This window comes from Bradysia coprophila, unplaced genomic scaffold, assembly GCF_014529535.1.
Source record: "Bradysia coprophila strain Holo2 unplaced genomic scaffold, BU_Bcop_v1 contig_732, whole genome shotgun sequence".
NCBI lineage: Eukaryota > Metazoa > Arthropoda > Insecta > Diptera > Sciaridae > Bradysia > Bradysia coprophila.
In genome coordinates this window covers 6,035,937-6,056,038 of record NW_023503972.1, presented here as the reverse complement: position 1 = coordinate 6,056,038, position 20,102 = coordinate 6,035,937, and the positions used below count along the sequence as shown (strand labels likewise).

At 35.2% G+C, this 20,102-nt stretch overlaps 2 protein-coding genes across 2 annotated transcripts in view; one reads left to right on the top strand and one right to left on the bottom strand.

The window, feature by feature from the left end:
* Positions 1-4,326: 4,326 nt before the first annotated feature.
* On the bottom strand, positions 4,327-5,360 carry LOC119084391. Its single transcript, XM_037194355.1, has 4 exons — positions 5,272-5,360; positions 4,911-5,078; positions 4,670-4,846; positions 4,327-4,604 (listed from the first exon to the last, which is right to left on the bottom strand). Exons 1-4 carry the CDS (start codon positions 5,353-5,355, stop codon positions 4,425-4,427), a joined length of 609 nt encoding a protein of 202 aa, XP_037050250.1. The 5' UTR covers positions 5,356-5,360; the 3' UTR covers positions 4,327-4,424.
* Positions 5,361-11,818: 6,458 nt separating this feature from the next.
* The window catches only part of LOC119084390 (protein dimmed), a 41,796-nt gene continuing 33,512 nt past the window's right edge, over positions 11,819-20,102 (top strand). Inside the window, exon 1 of the mRNA XM_037194354.1 lies at positions 11,819-12,138. The gene's annotated coding sequence lies outside the window, so the exon portion shown is untranslated. The remainder of the gene's footprint in view (positions 12,139-20,102) is intronic.

Sequence of the window (20,102 nt, the reverse complement as noted above, 5' to 3'; positions counted from 1 at the left end):
TTAAATCATTTTTGATGTAAAAATGATATTTATTGTGTCGTCGAGTCATAGTGTTGCTCAGCCTCGACTAATTTGGTCATAGTGTTGCCCGAGCCTCGCGGCAAGACCGTAGTCGGCGCCTCTGAATTGTTAAGAATAAAATGAAATTTGATATTAATGTAGATTGATTCGATCAAATGGTGAGGGATATACCGCAGTGTTTGTTGTTGTTTTTGGTTCGGAATGTGACTTTTTGGTCAGCCTGAACGAAAAATAGTATTTGTCACGCTGCTGGTCGAAAACGAACCTTTTTGTTCCTAGTAATGTAATATACTATTGCACTCTTCTCTTAGTGTTATTTGATTACAGAGGGGAGAAAATAGAAAATTCCAAGGAGATCGTAGTTTTGGGATCAGAGCAGAGCGACATTTTAAATAAATATTTTTTCCCCGAACTGATATTTAAGTAATTTTTTAGTGTAGATAATAAGGTTAATCACACCGCAAAAATTATTTTTCTTCATTTTTCTTATGATTTTCTACATATTAGCAGGCAAGATTATATGACCTTCTGCCATTAATTGGTGTGACGCTAGCGGATTTGATCGGTTAATTTAAGTTTTTTTGAAGGTGTAACCGGAGACAATTTTTGAAAATTTCTAGAAATTTCCTTTGTGAGAATGGATTTCTCAAAATAGTTGCTAGATGTACCTAGCTTGTTTCCCTTCATCAACGTCATCCCTTATGTGCTTTGAATAATAATTATCCGCTTCATTGCTTCGTACCTGTGTAACTATGCTGTTTTTGTTCCTATATCATTGACACCTATACCGATTATTTGTCAATCTTACAATAAAGTGAAATAAAATGGAGGGAAGCGAGAATGAGATATGCGAACTTAAAAACCCGTATACGTTTTACTTCTTATGTAACTGACACAAATTAGATCCGTACGATTTGTACATTTGTTTGTCTATTCGATCCTTATTAAGACAAATATGAAATCGTTGTGTGCCACATTAAACATAATACCGAACAACAATTTGAAAGAATTTTGTACCGATGGGTAAAGGAGGCCCCCAAGCTGACAACAATCATTTATATTTATTTATATCCTGTTCCAAATAAATGAATGCAATAGATACGTGATTTCAACATGGACAATTTGTTCGAACATCGAAGAAAATAGAAATTTATTGGAGAGATGTAGCAGCCCGATGTCTATTTTTGTGACAATTTTTTACAGAGTTTAAGTTTTGACAAAGAAGTTGCTTTCGTAAAACGGACATAGTTTCTACCAAATAATAACCGAGTGGCGCTTATGCAAAGTGAAAAGATCAACTATCGATATTTGGAGACACAAAGAATTGATATGAAATGAAAGTTATGGCGCATATTGTACATATTGTACACAAATGTCAACAATCAGAATGTAAAACAACATTTTTTGAACCAGTTCTGACATGTTGGTGACGAAATTTATTGACATTTTTTCAATGTAAAGACTTTCAAAGTGTAGCTAGCATCACTGCATTCGAACATAGTAATTGAGTATCAGAGCCATAAAATAACAAGGGATAAAATGTCGAAAAGTCGAATTTTCGTGTTCATTTTGTTGATCCGAGGCTAAGCGTAAATCAACAAACGATAACGAGACCTTTCATTTTTATCCCGAGCTGTGTAATGGATTTTCTCCCTCAGTGCCTTTATTGAGAAAAACGTTGCATGCGACTCGGTGATAATAGTTATTTATATAACAAGGGATAAATAGTCGAAAAGTAGAGTTTTCGTTTGAATTTTTTAAACACACAAAAACGAGACTTTTTAACTTTTATTCCAAGTTATGTAATGGAGTTTACATGCTAGTACGTCTATCGACGCCCTGAGCATGGACAATCCATTACATAACTCGGGATCAAAATGAAAAGTCTCGTTTTCGTGTGTTTATTGACCTTGGCTTCGCCTAGTATCAACAAAATTCATCTTTTTATCCCTAGTCATGTAAAATCCTATTACATGCTTTTGAAACCTAAACCAAATTTCTTGTTTTCCTTGGGGGTGTAATAAGCCACTTTCGACCCTAGAGAAAACAAAAGCATGTAATAGTATTTTACATGACTGGGGATAAAAAGATGAAAAGAAAAGTTTTCGTGCGAACTTTGTTGTTCCGAGGCGAAGCCGAGGTCAATAAACACACGAAAACGAGACTTTTCATTTTGATCCCAAGTTATGTAATGGATTGTCCATGCTGAGGGCGTCGAAAGACGTGCTTGAAACATGAAAAGTACAGTTTTCGACGCATGTAGCATGTAAATGATTTTTAAGCACACTATGTGTAATGTCACACTCGGGCGACGGGCTACACGTCTAGTGACCTTATTTTCAGACGGTTGCATAATTAACTACTATGAAGGTATATTATCGCACTAGATGTCGATTGTCAACACGAGACGATGTCGAGGTTGAGAAGACATCATGTGTGATTATATATCTTCCTACATTTCGTGTTGTATATACTTAACCTCACAATCATGATTCTATTTCAAGGAAAAGTCGATTGAGATTTACCCAAGTTCACAGAGTTCGCTCAAGTTCACAGACAATTACATGAAATTCCATGTGTAACAAACGGCAAATTATTCCTAATCAACGGACGGGCCTGAAAACATGGAGCTTTACTCAAATTCGAAAATACAATTCAATATTTTTGTAATCCGCGCTGAAGGATTGTCCTTCCAACCTCTCATCTTGACCATCACCAAAAAAGGTTTTTAATAGTTAATATCTAGTACTCACCCCTGCATGAACATCCATAGCGAATTACAGTGGTGGATTAACCCATGGGAAATTCGTTACCGTGCCCATGGCGCTGGAAAGTTTTTAGCATTGGTGAAATTCGTGCACAAATTTTGATTCGTCCAATAGGACCTTCTAACACAAAATCAAAATTGGCACTAAACTAAACTTTGTCAGTGGCATTAGAAACCTTTATCCGCCTCTGGCGAATGATTGAACTTTTCAAATATATTTTTTAACCCACTTGAGGTTTGATGGGCTGCATTTCATTCATTTATCATAAACATTTTAAATCGAAGACATGAAAGTAACTTGTCAGGTCAATTTAACTATTATCTTAACCCCGTTCCACGTTGTGCAATTTCTCATTTTCTTAGATCCATTTTATTGTAAAAAATGATATTCATTTCTCCATTCATACAGTTGCCCACTCTGTCTACATTTTGTTGTCATATTCAGTCATATTTTCAGTTTGGCTTTTCTTATAAAAGACACTGGAATATTGCACTGCATACATGGTTATGACATTTTGTGTCCCATTATTATTATTTTTTCTTCTTCAAACACACTTTTCCATAACAATCTAATCGATTTTCCTTTATCTTTGCAACATTATTACGTATAATGAGTGTGGGTAGGTGTATTTTATAATATGGTAACACAACCATCCCAGTTATTATTATGTAGTCGAAGGAAACAATGTTATCATTTACCCACATTTATAAAACATTATTTATCAAGTCAACTCAAACAATAACCTTGCTCGTTTAGTAGTCTAGTGAGTAGATGAGAAGAAAAAGCCCTCCGGAATGCCTATGTAACGATCGTGTGAAAATTGTTACGTAATTAGGTTTCGTTGCACGTGAGGAAAACGTTGCTGCACTAGTGCTGTAATTTCGATGTTGGCTCTGAAGCGAAACATTTTTTCGACACAAGATTTAAAAATTTGTCAGTTATAAATACAACGTCGATAATGTTGGAAAGAAGTCTCCGTGGGACAACTTTTTGTTGGTGAGTGTTTTTGAAAACTTTGTACTAGAAGAAGCCTTTTTTCCAATTTTTTATTTGGACTATTTAAGTACAAGTACATCAGGTACTGCAGCCGGTGCTTGTGGGTCAAATACACCTTGGGCAGTAGGTGTGACGTCGTGACTGTTTCTTAACTTGACTTGACTTGACTTGACTTACCGCCTCGTTCGGTGACTTTTGTTGCTTCTTGTGATTGTGATTTTTCGTTAGTTTTCATGAGTTTCCATGATTTTCCGTGACTTTCCGGTGCTTAACGGTACTTTCGTGACTTTCTGTGAGTTTCCGGTACTTTTGGTGACTCTTTGACTTTCTGGATAAGTTAGTGACTTTTTCGGCCCTGTGCCACGACTTTTCAAATCTGTATCCTCTTCGGATGTTTGTAGTGTGTGGCTTTAATGAATTCGTTTACTGGCACATGTGAAAATACATTCAAACAACCACAGACTCTCAACCAATGTTAAGGTTTTTCAGAAGCTTGCTATTAAAAGCTTCAAAATCAAAATTTTTCTGCTACCGCCTCGTATATTTTATCAAATGTTCCTTACTTTTTACTATATCGGGATGTAGATAGATAGATATAGATATAGATAGATCTAAATCCATTTCAATTACCTCAAACCATCATTTGAAATACAAAATTCCTTTCGTTTTCACTTCCAAGTACGGTCTGAGGTAATGCATCCGCTTCCTTGAACCATTCACGTACATAAAATATTGAAAATCAATGTAAATTTCAGCCGAAGGTACAATGGTCGGGAAATGTTCGTCATTGAAGGTCATATTTTTCAAGTAGAAATGTCCCTTAAATGAAATGAATAGCAACATCAAAATGGACATCAATCATCTCAACACAAAAAGATACTCACTTTGTACGGACACGGATGCATAAAATTACTAAATTTTTTGAAGTCACTCGCTAAAATGTCCAAGAATTTATTTTGTAGCACCCCGTTCATATACCCACAAATGTCCACAAAGTAATGGATTATCATGTGAGGTCGCCACTCTAGGTTCTGTTGCCGCGAGTAGACTGTAACATCCATCTGGAAACAAATTTTCGTTGTGAGTTTTGTGGTATAATGAAAAGTCGTTGAATTCTGTAATAACAAATAAATTGTCGGTATTGTTGAGGGCTGAAAAGTATGGTGAATAGAATCCATCAAACGACCAAAATTCGGTTGTCCGATTCACTCTTTTAAAATTGCATGTCACTGTTGCCAATTCGGGAGCATACGTTCCGCAAAGAAATTTTTCTCCTCTGATAATGTTGTGTTTCTGTCGAATAAACGTAAGTTACTCTCGTTGAGATGCGGTCCACAAATTTCGGGGCTACCGACTAGTCAAAATCGTGTGACTTCATTTGTTCGTGTCCTTGGAATTTTCTCGAAATTTCAGTCGATATTTACCCGACACGATCTACTCTACTCGGTAAGGCCTCAAATAATGGTTTCGAAAACATCGAACTCACTGTGGGAACTACTGATCGTATGTGGAGGAGAGCGTAACTTAATACCAGTGACGATAAAAGTTGTCGCGGCACACACACCATCATTACCATCGAATATGTCTGATAAACAGGAGTTACGATCGCAAACACACGTAGGCTAAGTTAGACTGAATCGACCTAATAGTTCAGTTTACCATAACAGGTGTGCAGGTAACTTGGTTGATTATGAAAGCAAATGTCACCGTCACTCATTTAAAATGCACGTGTGTAGAAAGAGTCAACGTTCCTCCAGCGGATTAAATAAAATTTCAATTAAAAAGGAATTTGGAAATAACTAATCATCATCAAAATTTCGTGCATAAGTAGGGCATAAAAGCAGATGCGTTCGTTGCTCGTTAGAAAGATATTATTGATAATAATCTTGTTCGAATGAAACCACAGCCTATTTGTCCTCGGAATATTTAGAAGTTGTTAACGTAAACCGATCTAAATTGGTGTCAATTCTTAAGCCCGTCAATAGGCCAGCAGTGTATGCGATGGGCACAACATTTCTCAAAAGAAAAATTCTGAATGCGGTGTGAGATTTAAATTCAACTTTTTCCGGTGCATTCGGGTCGAAAAATCGTTCTTTTCATCGAATTTCATGAGCTTTCGATGCCCACAACATGTAAATTACTGTAATAGTATGTTACGTCACTGTTTGTAAATATTTGTTTAGGCAAGTGTGAGATTTACGGCAGTGACGTAACACATTTTATCCGTCTAGAACGATAATCTCGAGCTTATCCCTCTAGGGAGTTTTTGTTTATCTCGATATATCTGTTCTCGACAGATAAAATATGATATGCACCTATTGCCAGACTGTTATTTTGACGTGTAGGCATTATGACCCACGCCTTCGGCTAGGGCAATAATGTCCTACACGTCAAAATACCAATCTTGGCAACAGGTGCATAATATATATTACATGTTTGTCGACGGTAAGTGCATTTTCCCTGTCACAAGCAGTGATGTAAAGTGCACTTTACCGTGCATAATCATGTAAATTATTATTGTTGAGGGGTGCGGGAAGACTGTATTTCGAGCCGAAGAGGAAAAAATGTCCCATCAAGACAGTACGGTACTTTGTTGTCTTGTGACCGGAAAATGCGAAAAACCGTTTTGAGCAAGACAGTAATGACGCATTTTCTGGATGCAGGACAACAAAATACATTAACAAAAATTCGGGATAAAAAATGAAAAGTCTCATTTTAATGAGTTTATCTACCTCGGCAAGGCCTCGGCTCAACAAAATTTACACTAAAATTCGACTTTTCATCTTTTTAACCTTTGTTACGAAAAGGACTAATTATTTGTACGCACCAGACTATTCGCATATTATTAGCAACATGGATTTTGATATGAACGAACCGTATTTTATAAAATAGCCAACGCGATCATAAATAAAATAATAAATTTATTGTTTTCTCTCTCACACACACACACTCTTTTTGTCTGTTTAAATGTTACAAATGCTCGAAAAATAATAACCGTAAAAATCAGGCATGACTTCATCTCGTGTATCGTTTTATAATGTTCCTTCCCTTTCAACGGTAAATTTATGCGAAAAACATTAAACGACTTGAAAATTAATTTCCATATAAGGGTGTCTTATTATCAACGTTTATCTCCTGCAAGCTGATATTTCATACATTACGCGTTTCTGCATATAAACACAAACGCATACATAACCACAGCCTATACGATTGGATAATTCACCCATAACCCACCTAGGGTAAATTTACTTTCCATCTACATATTTGAAAAAAAAAAAATCGCCGAACGGCGGAAGCGAACACGGGACCAGCAGCATATCGACCAAACATGCTGACCACTACGCCAACAAATCACATAACGAGATGCAATTGGTGTCGGTAGTGGTTCGTTAGTCACTTCTACATCAATCAAATAATCAGAGTAGTCGGAATGATGTGATTTGAACGAAATGTTGAGGTGGATAGTATATGTGTGTGAGTTAGTAAATAAAGGATTCTCAGTATGATGTTTTTTTTTTGTTGTGAATGCGTTTTAAAACAACATGCTTAATTAATTAATTTTAAATCCAAATTTTTGTGGTTATTTCGCTAATGTATGAAATATCAGCTTGCAGGAGATAAAACATTGTTCTACCTTGGTGTATATTTCTCGAATCACTTCTTATGTACAATTGTATATACACTCGCTGGCGCTCGTTATATACAATTGTACATACGAAGTTATTCTCGAAATATACACCAAGGTAGAAAATGTACTATTATCACATTCATTTCCATTACTTAATCCGATTACCATCGCGTTAGTTTCATGCATGTTTTAGTTTGTTGCATTATTCAACGACTAAAATTTAAATTGATAAAAAAAGAACAACAACAACATCAACATCAACAATGTTTACATTAGCTTCGCATTACATGAACAATATATCGGAAAATGTTTTCTTATTCTTTGGAAGAGAACGGTAAAGGGTAGACAATGTGAATTGTCGTGTTTTGTTTTATGTTTCTTGTTGGATTCGGATTACCTTCGATGATTGGATTTTAATTAAATAATTTCGAAAATTCGAAATCATTAAACTTTGAGAGAAACCTTTTTAGCATAGCGATGTACGCGGAGCACATACTTCATTATTTTGCAACAATGCATCACTTCGAGCAACACACTACTATTAAAGTGTAAAACAAACGCACTTCAAGCAAAGTGATCATAGGGAACAGCTGACAAATTTTGTATGAAATGTTTTACGGTTGTGTGATACACAGCCAAGTTTCAGTAAGTATTATTTTGAGTATCATTCCTGCTTGAAGTGCGGCTCTTCGGCGCAGTGGTCGAATGACTCTCTCCTGTAAGGTAAATACTAGATGTACGGACTAGAGTCACAGAATCTGCACTGATGATAACAAGAAAAAAGAAAAGTCCAGCATAACTACCGATCTACATCAGAATTATTGTCGAAACCGTGGTTCGAAATATCAGTAAAATATGTTTGAGACAAGTGGGAAAACCAACATTGTGTAAACGTCAAAAAAAGAGACTTATTTAGTTATTATTCAGAAGTATTGATTTTTCAACTTGCTTCAAAAAACTCTAATTTTACCAAATTTCGGGTCACTGTAAAGATTTTAAGTCGAACAAATTTACATTTTTTTCCTGATTCACAAGACAATATTTAAGGTCACATGTTTTTAGAGCTCACTTTGAATTTCACAATGATCATGCAAAACGAAATTCAAAAATATTTTTCAACTTTTTTCATACTTTCATCGGCCGGACTTGTAATAGCTTAATAGCTATTTTGCTAACTATTGCGTAAATGGAAATTTTGCGCAATAGATGTGAAAATTGTCAATCCGAGGCGAAGCCGAGGTTGACAACACATCGTATGCGCAAAATAGGCACGAGTTAGCAACAAGATTTTATGTACGGAAGCAATAAAATACGCACTGAAGTACATAAAGTATTTTTTGGTGACCTTCGACACATATATATACTTTCAGAAACTCGTAGATTTTCACCTGAATTTGCAGGACAAGCTTATATCAACTCAGAATAAAAAATTGATGGGTGATAGTATTAAAATATTAGGGTATGTGTTCATGATAAAAAAATCGACAGATCTTCTGCTTTTGTTGAAAAAAGTTTGTATTTTTATGGTTTTAGCCAAAACACCTTTAAAGTGAATTTTTTGGGCTCAAGTTTTGCGCCAGGCTTTTTAAAACCCGACTTTGTCAATATTACTTGAGAGTATATGAATACAAAATATACAACATAAAAATGAGACTTGGAAGAATTTGTAAAAATTTAGGTGACATACTGCCCATACTGCCATGGCTATAAAAAGTTTAAATTTCATTAAAATATTGATAACGAAATCACTCTAGAGCGATCTAAATTTGGCGCGATATTTTCGATTTCAAATTTTCCTATGTAATTTTAGAGTCATTTTTTTGCTCATAATTTTTTCCAGCGCCCCAATTTTTCCAGCGCCCAGGACAAAGTCCCGAATTGCCCATGGCATAATCCGCCACTGACGCTCACTTAAGTCCAGATAATGATCCACTAAACCGAGTTTCATAAAAAAAACATCCCCGATAGTGAGAATATTTATTGAAACAAAACAGTAAATGTGCTGCCCACTTAAAGTAGGTGGCTTACATACACAGCATAGAATTGTTAACAATATGTTGAATTTAGATTTTTTTTTTTCTTTAAATGGATACAAAATTTGTATAAACAAGGTTTGCGTAAAGTTGTGCGCTCAATACTTCAGTAAATATTAACGAAAAACCTTCACCAGTCGCTCTTTCCATTATATTTCCGGACATCCTACCCGATTTTTCCCATTTTCACACAAAGCTCATAATTGTCGTTACCTTTGGGATCGTTCATAAATTACGTAACGCAAGAGAAAGATGAAGGTCTTGAAAATAGAGATTTTAGAATTAGGTTACAGTTTCCTATAATCCGAATAAATTCTCACAGGTTTGTAATTTTGTGTCATGTTTCGCCCTTTAGATCTAATTCTTAGATTTTTCGATAATTAATTTCTTTGACTCGCGCTCTGTTATACCTTGAACAAATACGACTCGCAAATTTCTAAATTATATTTCGTACGTAAATTCCACTCGAACAATCCTCAGCTAAAAAACCTAGCTAAACTTTCAAGGAGATTTATTGCAGAAACAATCTGGAGGTTCAAGTTTCCTATAGAGTACTTGATAGACTTCCACTTGATGAGACAGTAAAGTTAAATAAAATAAACTCCTGCAAACTGAGATCAATAAGCGAATGAAAATGTAATGAACCAGAGGTTTCCTCCATATCACTGCAAAATGTAATTTTGTTTATCTTTCCGTTTTATAATGGCTTCCACCATTACAACCAATGGGAGTGCAAAAATTCTAAATTAATAGATTCGCTGGAAATGGAAACTATTTGTTTGAATGAAAATCGGAGGAAGGGAAAAGCAGCTGCAAAAACAGTAAATTATAAAGAAATTGTTTAACTTGACTGTTTGTTCTTGAACCGATAAGACTAGCAGTTCTATAAAATGAGAGTATTTACCTTCGTGCTTAACTTAATACTCATTGAAAGCAGGCACACCTAATGTTCACCATCTAACTGTACACAGATTTCGTTATTTTATTTTCGTTTTTACAATATTTTTTTTCGAAACAACAAATTTGGAGTGAATGGAATTTGAATACAGCCGCTTTAAAATATGAATCCGATTTGTACACTGAACAGAAAAGCTTTACGTCAAGGCAGATAGTAATTTCCCAAAGGAAGCGTTAAATTTTTCTAAAAAAAAAGAAAGAAATGAAGATCGTAGAAGACATTGCGACGTTAAAAATGGTGAAAATTGTGGAAATTTTATTGGGGTGTTGTTTGCAGTCAGAGCGTAGCGAGTGGCACAAATCACCCGAGAAAATGCAATTTACAACTTTCTTCTCGCTAAATAAACCCAACGTTTTTCACCACAAAGATTTCTTAAGTTTCAGCTGAGGGAGAAAATACTTCGCTACGCTCTGGCCACAAACAACACCCTAGTAATGAAATTTCCAACTTGTCTTCCCTCGTTGAACACAAAACTACTATAATGAAAGATCGTCGAAAGATTTTGAAATTTGATTTCCCGTTCTATTGGGTATATAATCTCTTAAGGGTTGCATAAACCAGTTAACACCTACACACTGTACACAAAACTAGCCATCTGATACAACCAATTCACTAAATGATTCTCCGAACAAATTTGCAAAATGTGCACCTGTTGCATTCTATTTATCTGAGAACATGAAAACGTTCACACCATCTGTGTAGAAATCGGTTAAAAAAGGGGAGTAATGTTTCGTTTTAAGTTATGTAAAATCGAGTAGAACTAAAAAGAAAATCTGGAAGAAACTCTTACCCACACCGAAACTTGGGAAAATCCATTCAAAACTTTTACTGAGACGACAACCGATCAACAAACACTTCATAATATACATCCTTGGAGGTCACTCGAACAAAAGAAAGTCAAATAAATATATTTTTAACCCGAAGAAAATTGTGATGCAAAAATTACGTTTCGCAGCACATTTGTTGGTACAGCACCCTATAATATCAATATAGCATGGGTTTCTTCGTTCTTCTCCCGATATACAGTTTTGTCGTGCTTTCATACACTTCATATTAATCGCCTTTATGGAGATTGTTCTCTGGTTCATATCAATGAATAATAAGAGTCGTGGATGTTCTAGAGATGATGATGATGTATACAACAAAAATGTGTACACACCAACACAGCGCAGAAAATAAAATATATTCTCTGTATATTACACGACGTTCAACGACGACACAAAAACCGTTATCGAAAAATTGGTTTCCCCATTTTTCCCCTCGGTCGAGTGTGTTGTATATTTTGTGTGTGCTTTTTTATCACAAAAATTTTCATCTCTTTCTCACGATTTATACATATCGTGCATTGAACACAAACCTCGAAAGCTACAAGTTGCTACAGCCTTTTCTCGGCTAGTCTCAAAATAACTGTTGCTTGTGGTATATAACAACACCGGAGAATTCAATGTGTATGATGGTAAAGAAAATTGTTTTATGAAAAAGAAAAATTTATGTGACGTGTCTTGTGCGATATTGAAGAATACAAATTTTCATACAAAACAGAAATTTATTGGTTTGGTTGTTGTTCATTCGGGAAAGTTTGTCTTGCAAGGTTTGTTTATTTATTTAAAACAATAACAACAAAAAATAATTTCCAAAAAAAAAGAACTCAAAAGCCGTAGTGGATTTAAAAGCCTATGGACTATTTAATGTGTTTCGTGCGATAACAAAATTGGTAGAATTTCGTTAGCAAAGGTAAGTGAATATTTCATAGTTCATTTAGAGTATTAGACACAGGTTTGATTAAAAATCGAGCGGTATATATTATGCATACGGAGCAGCACATTAAATGCATTTTCAATTTGAAAATGTGCATTGATTAGGTTAAGTTTTATGTAAAATTTTATTATTATTTTCAAGGTTTGTAATACAAGGTGTCATGGACTTGAAATCGTGTCATTTATTTATATTTTATGTAATTTAGTGGCGGAAATAAATCCTCTCGCTCTATCGCCTATTTACAATGTTATAATGATCTAGTTTATTGCAAAAAACACCTTTCTTGAACCAGTACAAAAAGAGTTTTTCTTGTACTGTGATTAAGAAATTTCCCACGTTATTTCGTAGTCGAAATGGAACTCTTTGCCGCACTAGTGCGGTAAAGATTTTTTTCCACACTTCTGAGGCCAAAAGAGCTCTATGTCAGATAGTCAAGCCATATAATAAAGGAGTGATTTATGCGACAAAGTTGAATATTCGTGGGACAAAAGAACCTGTGTTGCTAACACTGATTTTGACATACAACTAGCAACTCATTCATGATAACTGCAAACTTATGAAATGTTACAACGATGCACGTTCAGACTTGCCCTTAAAAATCTCATTATGGAAATGTTGAGTGAAATGTAAATGTGTTACTGTAGCACATACCATTCATTTGAGTGTCGTGGATAATATAATTGGTGGACTTTTAGAAAAGTAATTCAACATTTTGTCTTCCCCCGCTCGTTTTTGTGAACTTGCATTACCTCTTGAATCGAGAGCAAGGCTCTATACATTTGGTGAGGTCATGCAGATGCAGATACGCGGGTTACACATCACGTTTTATACAAAAAATTCACCACGCCATACAAATTCAATTTTGGTGAATTTGTTTGTATGAAAGAGGTGTGTTCCCGCGTATCTAATAAAAAGGCGATTTGCGTGACCTCCCCAAAGTTTACAGCCTTGATCGAGAGTACATAATATTGGTCTAAACCATGATAGTCGTTTATTTTGGTGTTAATCGCTTCCAAATACAAATGAATTAAAGGAATGCGTGAACGATTTGATCTAGATTTCTATGACATTTCGTGGTTTGACCAAAGTGAAATTATTTCACCAGATGAAGTACTGAAGTAATGAAGTACTAAAAAACAAAATATGTTGCGTCTCTACAGGTCAACAGAGTTTTCCAAAATATTCGCAACTGAGTAAGCGACACGCATTAAGTTCTTGCTGCTTGATCACATATTGAAATTTATGATCAGATAGCATTCACAGTAGGCCATTTAGTCGGATAAAATACGTTCATACGATTCTTGGTGCATAAATAACTATTTTATACATTTGACGAATATCGGAAATGTGCTACCCTTTCACATCTGATGTACTTTCAATTTGAGGCCACGGTAATTGTAATGGAAAATTTGTGATTTTCCTAGGATATCCTAGCGGTATATTGTCAGAGACTATGTCAAATACCTTTGGAGACTGATGATATCACTGTAGCACATGGCATATTTTCGGGAATTTTAATTTTGAAAAACTGCCGAAAAATTCTGAAATAAATTTCCAAATTCTCGAAAATAACATCTGCCGTAGGCGCTCTGTTTTGTTATGCGAGTTAAAATATGCAATACAATCTTAAATGGTAGCTCTAAAGCCTCCACATTTGACGATTGAAAGAGCAGAGCAGAGCAGAGCTTAGAAAAACATTCTGTCGAATCAAATTGATGCAAAAAATAGTTTCACGTACGGTAACAAACAGAAATCTTCAAATCTCAGACTGCAAATATCAGCACAACTTTCATTTCACGTATGATTCGCCAGATATGTACATGTGTACAATTATATAACTAATAGAGCTTGGTTACTTCTTTGGAACTGTCGTGATGGCTTGAAGAGATGCGAGAAGTAGTTGTGAAGCATCTCATCATCCCACAAAAGAAAACAGGCACTGGAAATCATTTTGTAAATTTTTGTACATTTTCGGAGGCTCTCGGCGAATTCGAAGTAATTTAATGTGATTTCGCACATGAACGGCTACGTAGGAATGACTTCTGTGCCATTTCACAGTTAGATTCTTAAAATTCTACCGACTGTTCTATGAGTGATTCCAACCAGCATTTTTTGAAATTTTAAATACGTTAAAAGAATACGGTGACCTCCTTCTCAGCCACATCTAGTTAAGTTGAATCGAACCACCTGCAACGTAAACTCATTGAACTATAAACACATTAGGTTAGAGGTGTGTGTGACGCCGTCGATGCGGATCACTCCATTTGTCTTCTATCCATTTCTATCTGTTTACTGAAAACACAATAACCTGCCAATTGTTTCAGATGATTTTGTCTAACCAAATATTTGTTTTGTTTTACATCATCACAAATGTAGATAAATGGAAAAAGAATTCAGTTTTCATGTCCCTATTGGGATTTCAATATACCGGTGTACGTCACTTTTTATTACACCGATTCATACATAACACGACGCTTTCCCTCCGATATGGTCTGACATTTTCTGTGTTTATATGAACTGCATGTGTACACAACGTGTACACCATGTACAACAGGTGGAGCAGAATGGAAAGTAGTGGAAAAAGGAATCCTGCATCATTAATTGGAGATAAGACAAACAGAAAACATTTGTGTGTTCGTGTTTCCAGCAATATACTTAATCGAGCTATGTTCCTCGGTGTAATTGAGTTCGCATGTAGATAGAAAATTGAATCTTGAGAGGTGTTTGGGTCCGGAAATGTGTAGATTGCGTTAGCATTCGAAAATTGATCGATTGATTGATTGACAGAGATTGGATCGAAACTATGTAGAGAACTAGAGAACTAGAAAGCCTCAATCCACAAAACCTCCATATCCACATAAGTTCCACAATGTAACATTCTCAATGTTTTCGAGTCTGACAACTAATGCAGATAAAAGACTAAAGACGAATTAAATAGAAAAAAATACAAAAAAAAAACTCTCGTGACCCCACCAGTCTCTGAACATGTATCAGAAGTCTATTGTTTTTTCGTTGATAAACTTTTTAATGAATAATGTTACAACAATAGGTGTACGACTACTGTTATATATATGTCCGTCCGCCACCCTAGTTGAATGAAAAATCAAAGGACATGGGACGACGTACTAGTTTACCCTGAAAACTACAACAGAGACATCATTGGTTTCATAGCTGCATGCGGTCGTTTTTTGAAGTTTTATCCTGAAAACTACAACAGAACCATATTCAGCTACAGAAAATTTGCTGACAAGTGGAGAAAACGTGAACAAGATCCATCCCAATAGGAACTACTTCGCAGTTGTTAAAGAATTGATCGTTAAGAAATTTAGCACTAAGTCAAAAGTACTAGATAAATTAGGTACCAAAAAACAAACAATAATCTCAACAAGGAAACAAATTGTAGGACAGTTCAATGGTTGAGCAAGTCATCTGTATTTCTCTATTCTCTACTCTACCCGGTAGAGAAATATTGTGCACATTCTGTGCACAGAATATGCTCAATATGTATACTAAACGTGTACTATAAATTATGTGCACAATATTTCTCTACCAAGTAGAGTAGAGAATAGAGAAATGCAGCCGTAATTCCGCCCTGGTAATCATAACAATGTCACACGAACAAATAACATTTTCAGTAATTATTCCGCACTAGATTATAATTTTGAGTTGAGTTAATCTCTACGTTACACACATCTAATTGTGGTTTTGTTTATTGATTCCAGTCCACTCCGCCACATGCATTCTCTATTGAAATATCAGTTGTAAAAATGATACCAATATACTAGTGGAAAGCTATAGCGATGTGAAGTTGACCTAATTAAAATTTTTCTTATGATTGACACAAGAAAAAAATGAATTAGGTCCCAAATTTGTTTACAAAATATTCCGCTTCAGCCAGCTGACAGCCATTTGCAGTTGAGACAAAAAATAATAAATAATCCTAAAGTGAACGTAGAAGAAGTGATCAGATAGAACTCTGCCTATTCGGAATTATTTTCTATTGACTTTTGTTTGTGCATTTCGGTTTGTGAATGCAAGAACTTCGTTATATTGTCAATCTTTACTAAAGATTCTTTAGAGGTATTGATGCGGAACTAAAATGTAGCCTAAATTTGCTGGTCTTGCATTTCGCCTTCGATGATATATTTTCATAGGAATGATTCTGAATCCTTTTTCACAAATATAGCACCACGAATGTGTTAGTCTTAAATAAAAATTAGTTTTGGTTGTAGTCGTTTGACCAGCTCTGAGAAAAGTCAGCAGTCTAACGAAATGTTCATACACTCTTCAGTTTTATCAAAGCAAATGGTCAAACTGCTGCAACCAAATCTATTTTCTATTGAAAGCTAACACATTCGTGGTTATTTATTTATTTACTTCACATTCGTGGCCGTTAAATAGTCGTTTTTGAAATAGTATTCTGGTGGAATAGCGTTGCGAAAGAGACCTTATTTAAGTTTGACAGTTAAACAAAATTTTAACTAGGTCTCTTTCGCGACGTTACGTGTAGTTACACTAACTGTCGCTACACACAGCAACGGAAAAGAGACCTAATTCAAATTTTCCTTTAGTTTTCCTGTCAAACTTAACAGAACGGAAAATTTGAATTAGGTCTCTTATGCTGTGTGTGCCTACAGTAAGAAATGATGCACAACTACATATTTGTGGATTCAAATCAGTGTATTGTAAATAGTTTGATCGGTTGATTCGATAATAAGTATAAAGATTCATGCTGAACTTTTAAATCTGAACTGAAGGTACCTACACATCAGCAAGCAACATGAAAGAGACCTAAAACCAATTTGTTGTCAAACTTGATAGGATAGCAAAAGGAAAATTTGAATAAAGTCTTCTTTTCATCGCTCTATGGAGTTACTGTAGCACAGGTACAAATCACAGTATATAATAACTGAAGGTAGTGCGGATCACAAAAATACGGAATCCAAGTTTCTGGTGCAGCGTCATATTTCGTTCTATTTCGTTCGTTGTAGCGCTAAAGACAGGGCTAAAGATTTCGTTGGAATGTGGTGAATATGGTAATTGGAATGTTTGGAAAAGTATTTCCAGACAGCAAAAGTGCTACAAGTGAAACTTGGGATTGCGTGTGGTTTTGCGGATTTACGTTACCTTCACCCTCAGTGGTTTTTGTACTTTATTTTGATCTCCTGTCAAGTTTTACAGATGAATGAATTAGGTCTCTTTAGCGTTGCTATGTTTATTAATCTTTGCGTCGCTAGAGTAAGAGTATAATAGCCTTCATAATTTTCATACAGTGTAATCGAACTTACGCAAGCGCCTATGAGTTGCTTTACTCGTATATTACACTACAATGGTTATACAAATAATACTTCAAAAATGCTCGAGAAAGTTTAATTTTAAATCAAGATATGAACAAGAAACTCGATCAAATTATTCTGCATTCATTTTTAATTTAAAGTTTAAAATGTCATGGCAATTTCGTACCTAAATACAAGGACGAAATGGAACTTCTCTAACTTTAAATTAATTTGTAAACGAAACGTATATGGAATTTTTTTTAAAGAGAAAACTGGGATGTGCAAAATGTACCTGCTCGTAGCTCATTTTACTAACTATATTTTACCAATTTAGTCAAATGAACATGCACAGACATTTTGATAGTTCAACATCTACCATTTCAACTTTGTATGTGTAAGAGTTCTGAGTAAGATAGAAATAATTTAGAAAACTTTGATTCGAAGAAAAGAATCCGAATGTTCCTTTCAATATACCTTAACATGCGAATTATATTTTTGAGCATGAAACTGATTAGATTTCACATTTCACGAGCTTGAATGTTTTTTAAATTCAATTTAATCGTACAGCTTCAATGAAACAGTGCCAGACGAACGTACTATATATTTTGTGTGCGAAGCTATATCGAAAGTATAAATACCAGAACGAAACAGTAAATCTTTATCCTTGCCAAAGTAAATGTAAATATAACTCTCGAGTGTTAAATATGATATCTTCTATCATAAGTAGGTGTATTATTGACATAAATATCACACCTTAGGTTATTTATATTATGGAGATAGGTTGCCGATATAATATCAGGAGTCCCATTTGCACAGAATTTATTTATTTTTTAAGTCCTTCAAGTATACTGTTGTATAATGTTGTATACTTGTAGAAGTGCTGGTCTTTTTGGTGTTTTGCAACTAACAGTGCCTGTGGGAGTTTACTTATATTATTATTACAAGTGGAAATGTTATGTTATTGCACAAAAAGCCCGCATAATCACTACTGATCTTGGTGTAAAGTGCTTTAAGAGCAAGTTAACCGGTGAAAAAACCAATTAATTTAACTGATCTCAAAATTTCTACTCACTTTTAGGGACTGTTCATAAATAAACTTTTGTTGGTAACTTCCATTTTGTTGGAATCCGATCTAAGTCTTCGCGTAGTGTCAGTCCAACTTTTTTTCCTTCACAAATGTCCAATTTCCAGCACTTGAAAAACTCAGCGACGCGTTCGAGATAAGAGTTGAAAGTCCTCGTCGCCAGACTGAAGTCTCAAATTGAGATTTGTTGATGCCGGGTATATATCGTTGATGTAAACAAGGGAATACAATGTGCGAAACACAACTTCCTCGTGGGAGTCCCGTATGAATTAATTGTGGAAGTGAAAGCGTTTGACTTGACCGAAAGTGATCATGTCAAGTAATATGGCGGTAGTGATTTTTCCATTATTTAGTCCGGTCATGAAGCCATCGTGTAGTTTTGCCTGTACATGTAGATTGACCCAAGAAAATCTAAGAAAGAAAATTTTACAGAAAGAAATTTGCCTCACAGGTGGCAGATGTTGAGGAAACTATTTTTAGGAAAATAGTTATAATAGGGAATAATATGGCCTGAATCATCTGCCACTTTGTGACGCAATTTTTTTGTACGGGCGCAGAATGTGTCACCCTCAGCGACATCAGTTATTTTGTAAGTAGACACAAGGACACAAGGACCTACAAAATGAGCTATCACAACAATAGCTTGAAAAAAATTCACCCAGAAGAGATGACTTTTCCACTTACAAAATTCTTGAAAATTCCACCTCGGTGAAACTTGATGCTATACCAAAATGACGGTAAAACATTTTTTTAACTTTTTTTAATTTTTGTATGTTCTAGTAGACCCTCTAGATGCCGTACAGAGTGAAAACTTTGCAAAAGCATCTGTAGATTTTTTTTGGTTCGGACCCATAATCCAGCTATCTCGTGTAGCTCGAAAATTTTTGAAAAAGTGACGGTGCAAGCTTATATTGACTTAGAAAAAAAAAAATTGCTGATTATTATTGCTAGTGCGAGGGTGAATCGCGGTAGGGCGGAACCCGGAATGACTAAAAAAAATAATTGAAATCGACACACCCTATTGGGTCACTTTTACCTTCATGGTTTTTTGACTGAGATATTCAAGAAGGTTTTCATATGAATGGCTTTTCCGGCCGGAAAAACGATTTTCCATTTTCCGGAAAAAAATTCTTCTCTTCGTGGCAAACAATATGGAACAAAGAAAAATCTTAATTTTTGATTTTGATTTGAGAACATTTATTTATCAAAAGATCATAAATAATTTACAAAATTAAGACTGACAAAACATCAGCGTTCAAAATGCTGCGAAACACGGCAAAAGCGAACCGTGATTTAAGCGAACCGTGATTTAAGCAAAACCGGAAGTGGCAGCTACCCAGGCGACCCGTCAAAATAGCATCCACCTTATGCTCTTCATAAAATCAATTATCGTAAGCTGCTGCGTGAACGTAGGCCAAGCAAGTGACATGACATCAACGTGAGGATGATTTCACCCTGGAACGAAAAATCTCACGAGAGTTACTAGTTCTATAAATGTCAGTAAACTTTTCAAATTCTCTGCAAGTAGCAGCGACAGGTTCGTTAAAACCGTAAGAGGTCCTGTACGGTAGTCGGAAAAC

Coding starts and splice junctions, on each gene's coding strand:
- LOC119084391 (XM_037194355.1), bottom strand. CDS start 5,355: ATGATGGTGTGTGTGCCGCGACAACTTTTATCGTCACTGGTATTAAGT. Junction 5,079..5,271: donor TACGATCAGTAGTTCCCACA/GTGAGTTCGATG, acceptor TTTATTCGACAG/AAACACAACATTATCAGAGG. Junction 4,605..4,669: donor TGCATCCGTGTCCGTACAAA/GTGAGTATCTTT, acceptor ATTTCATTTAAG/GGACATTTCTACTTGAAAAA.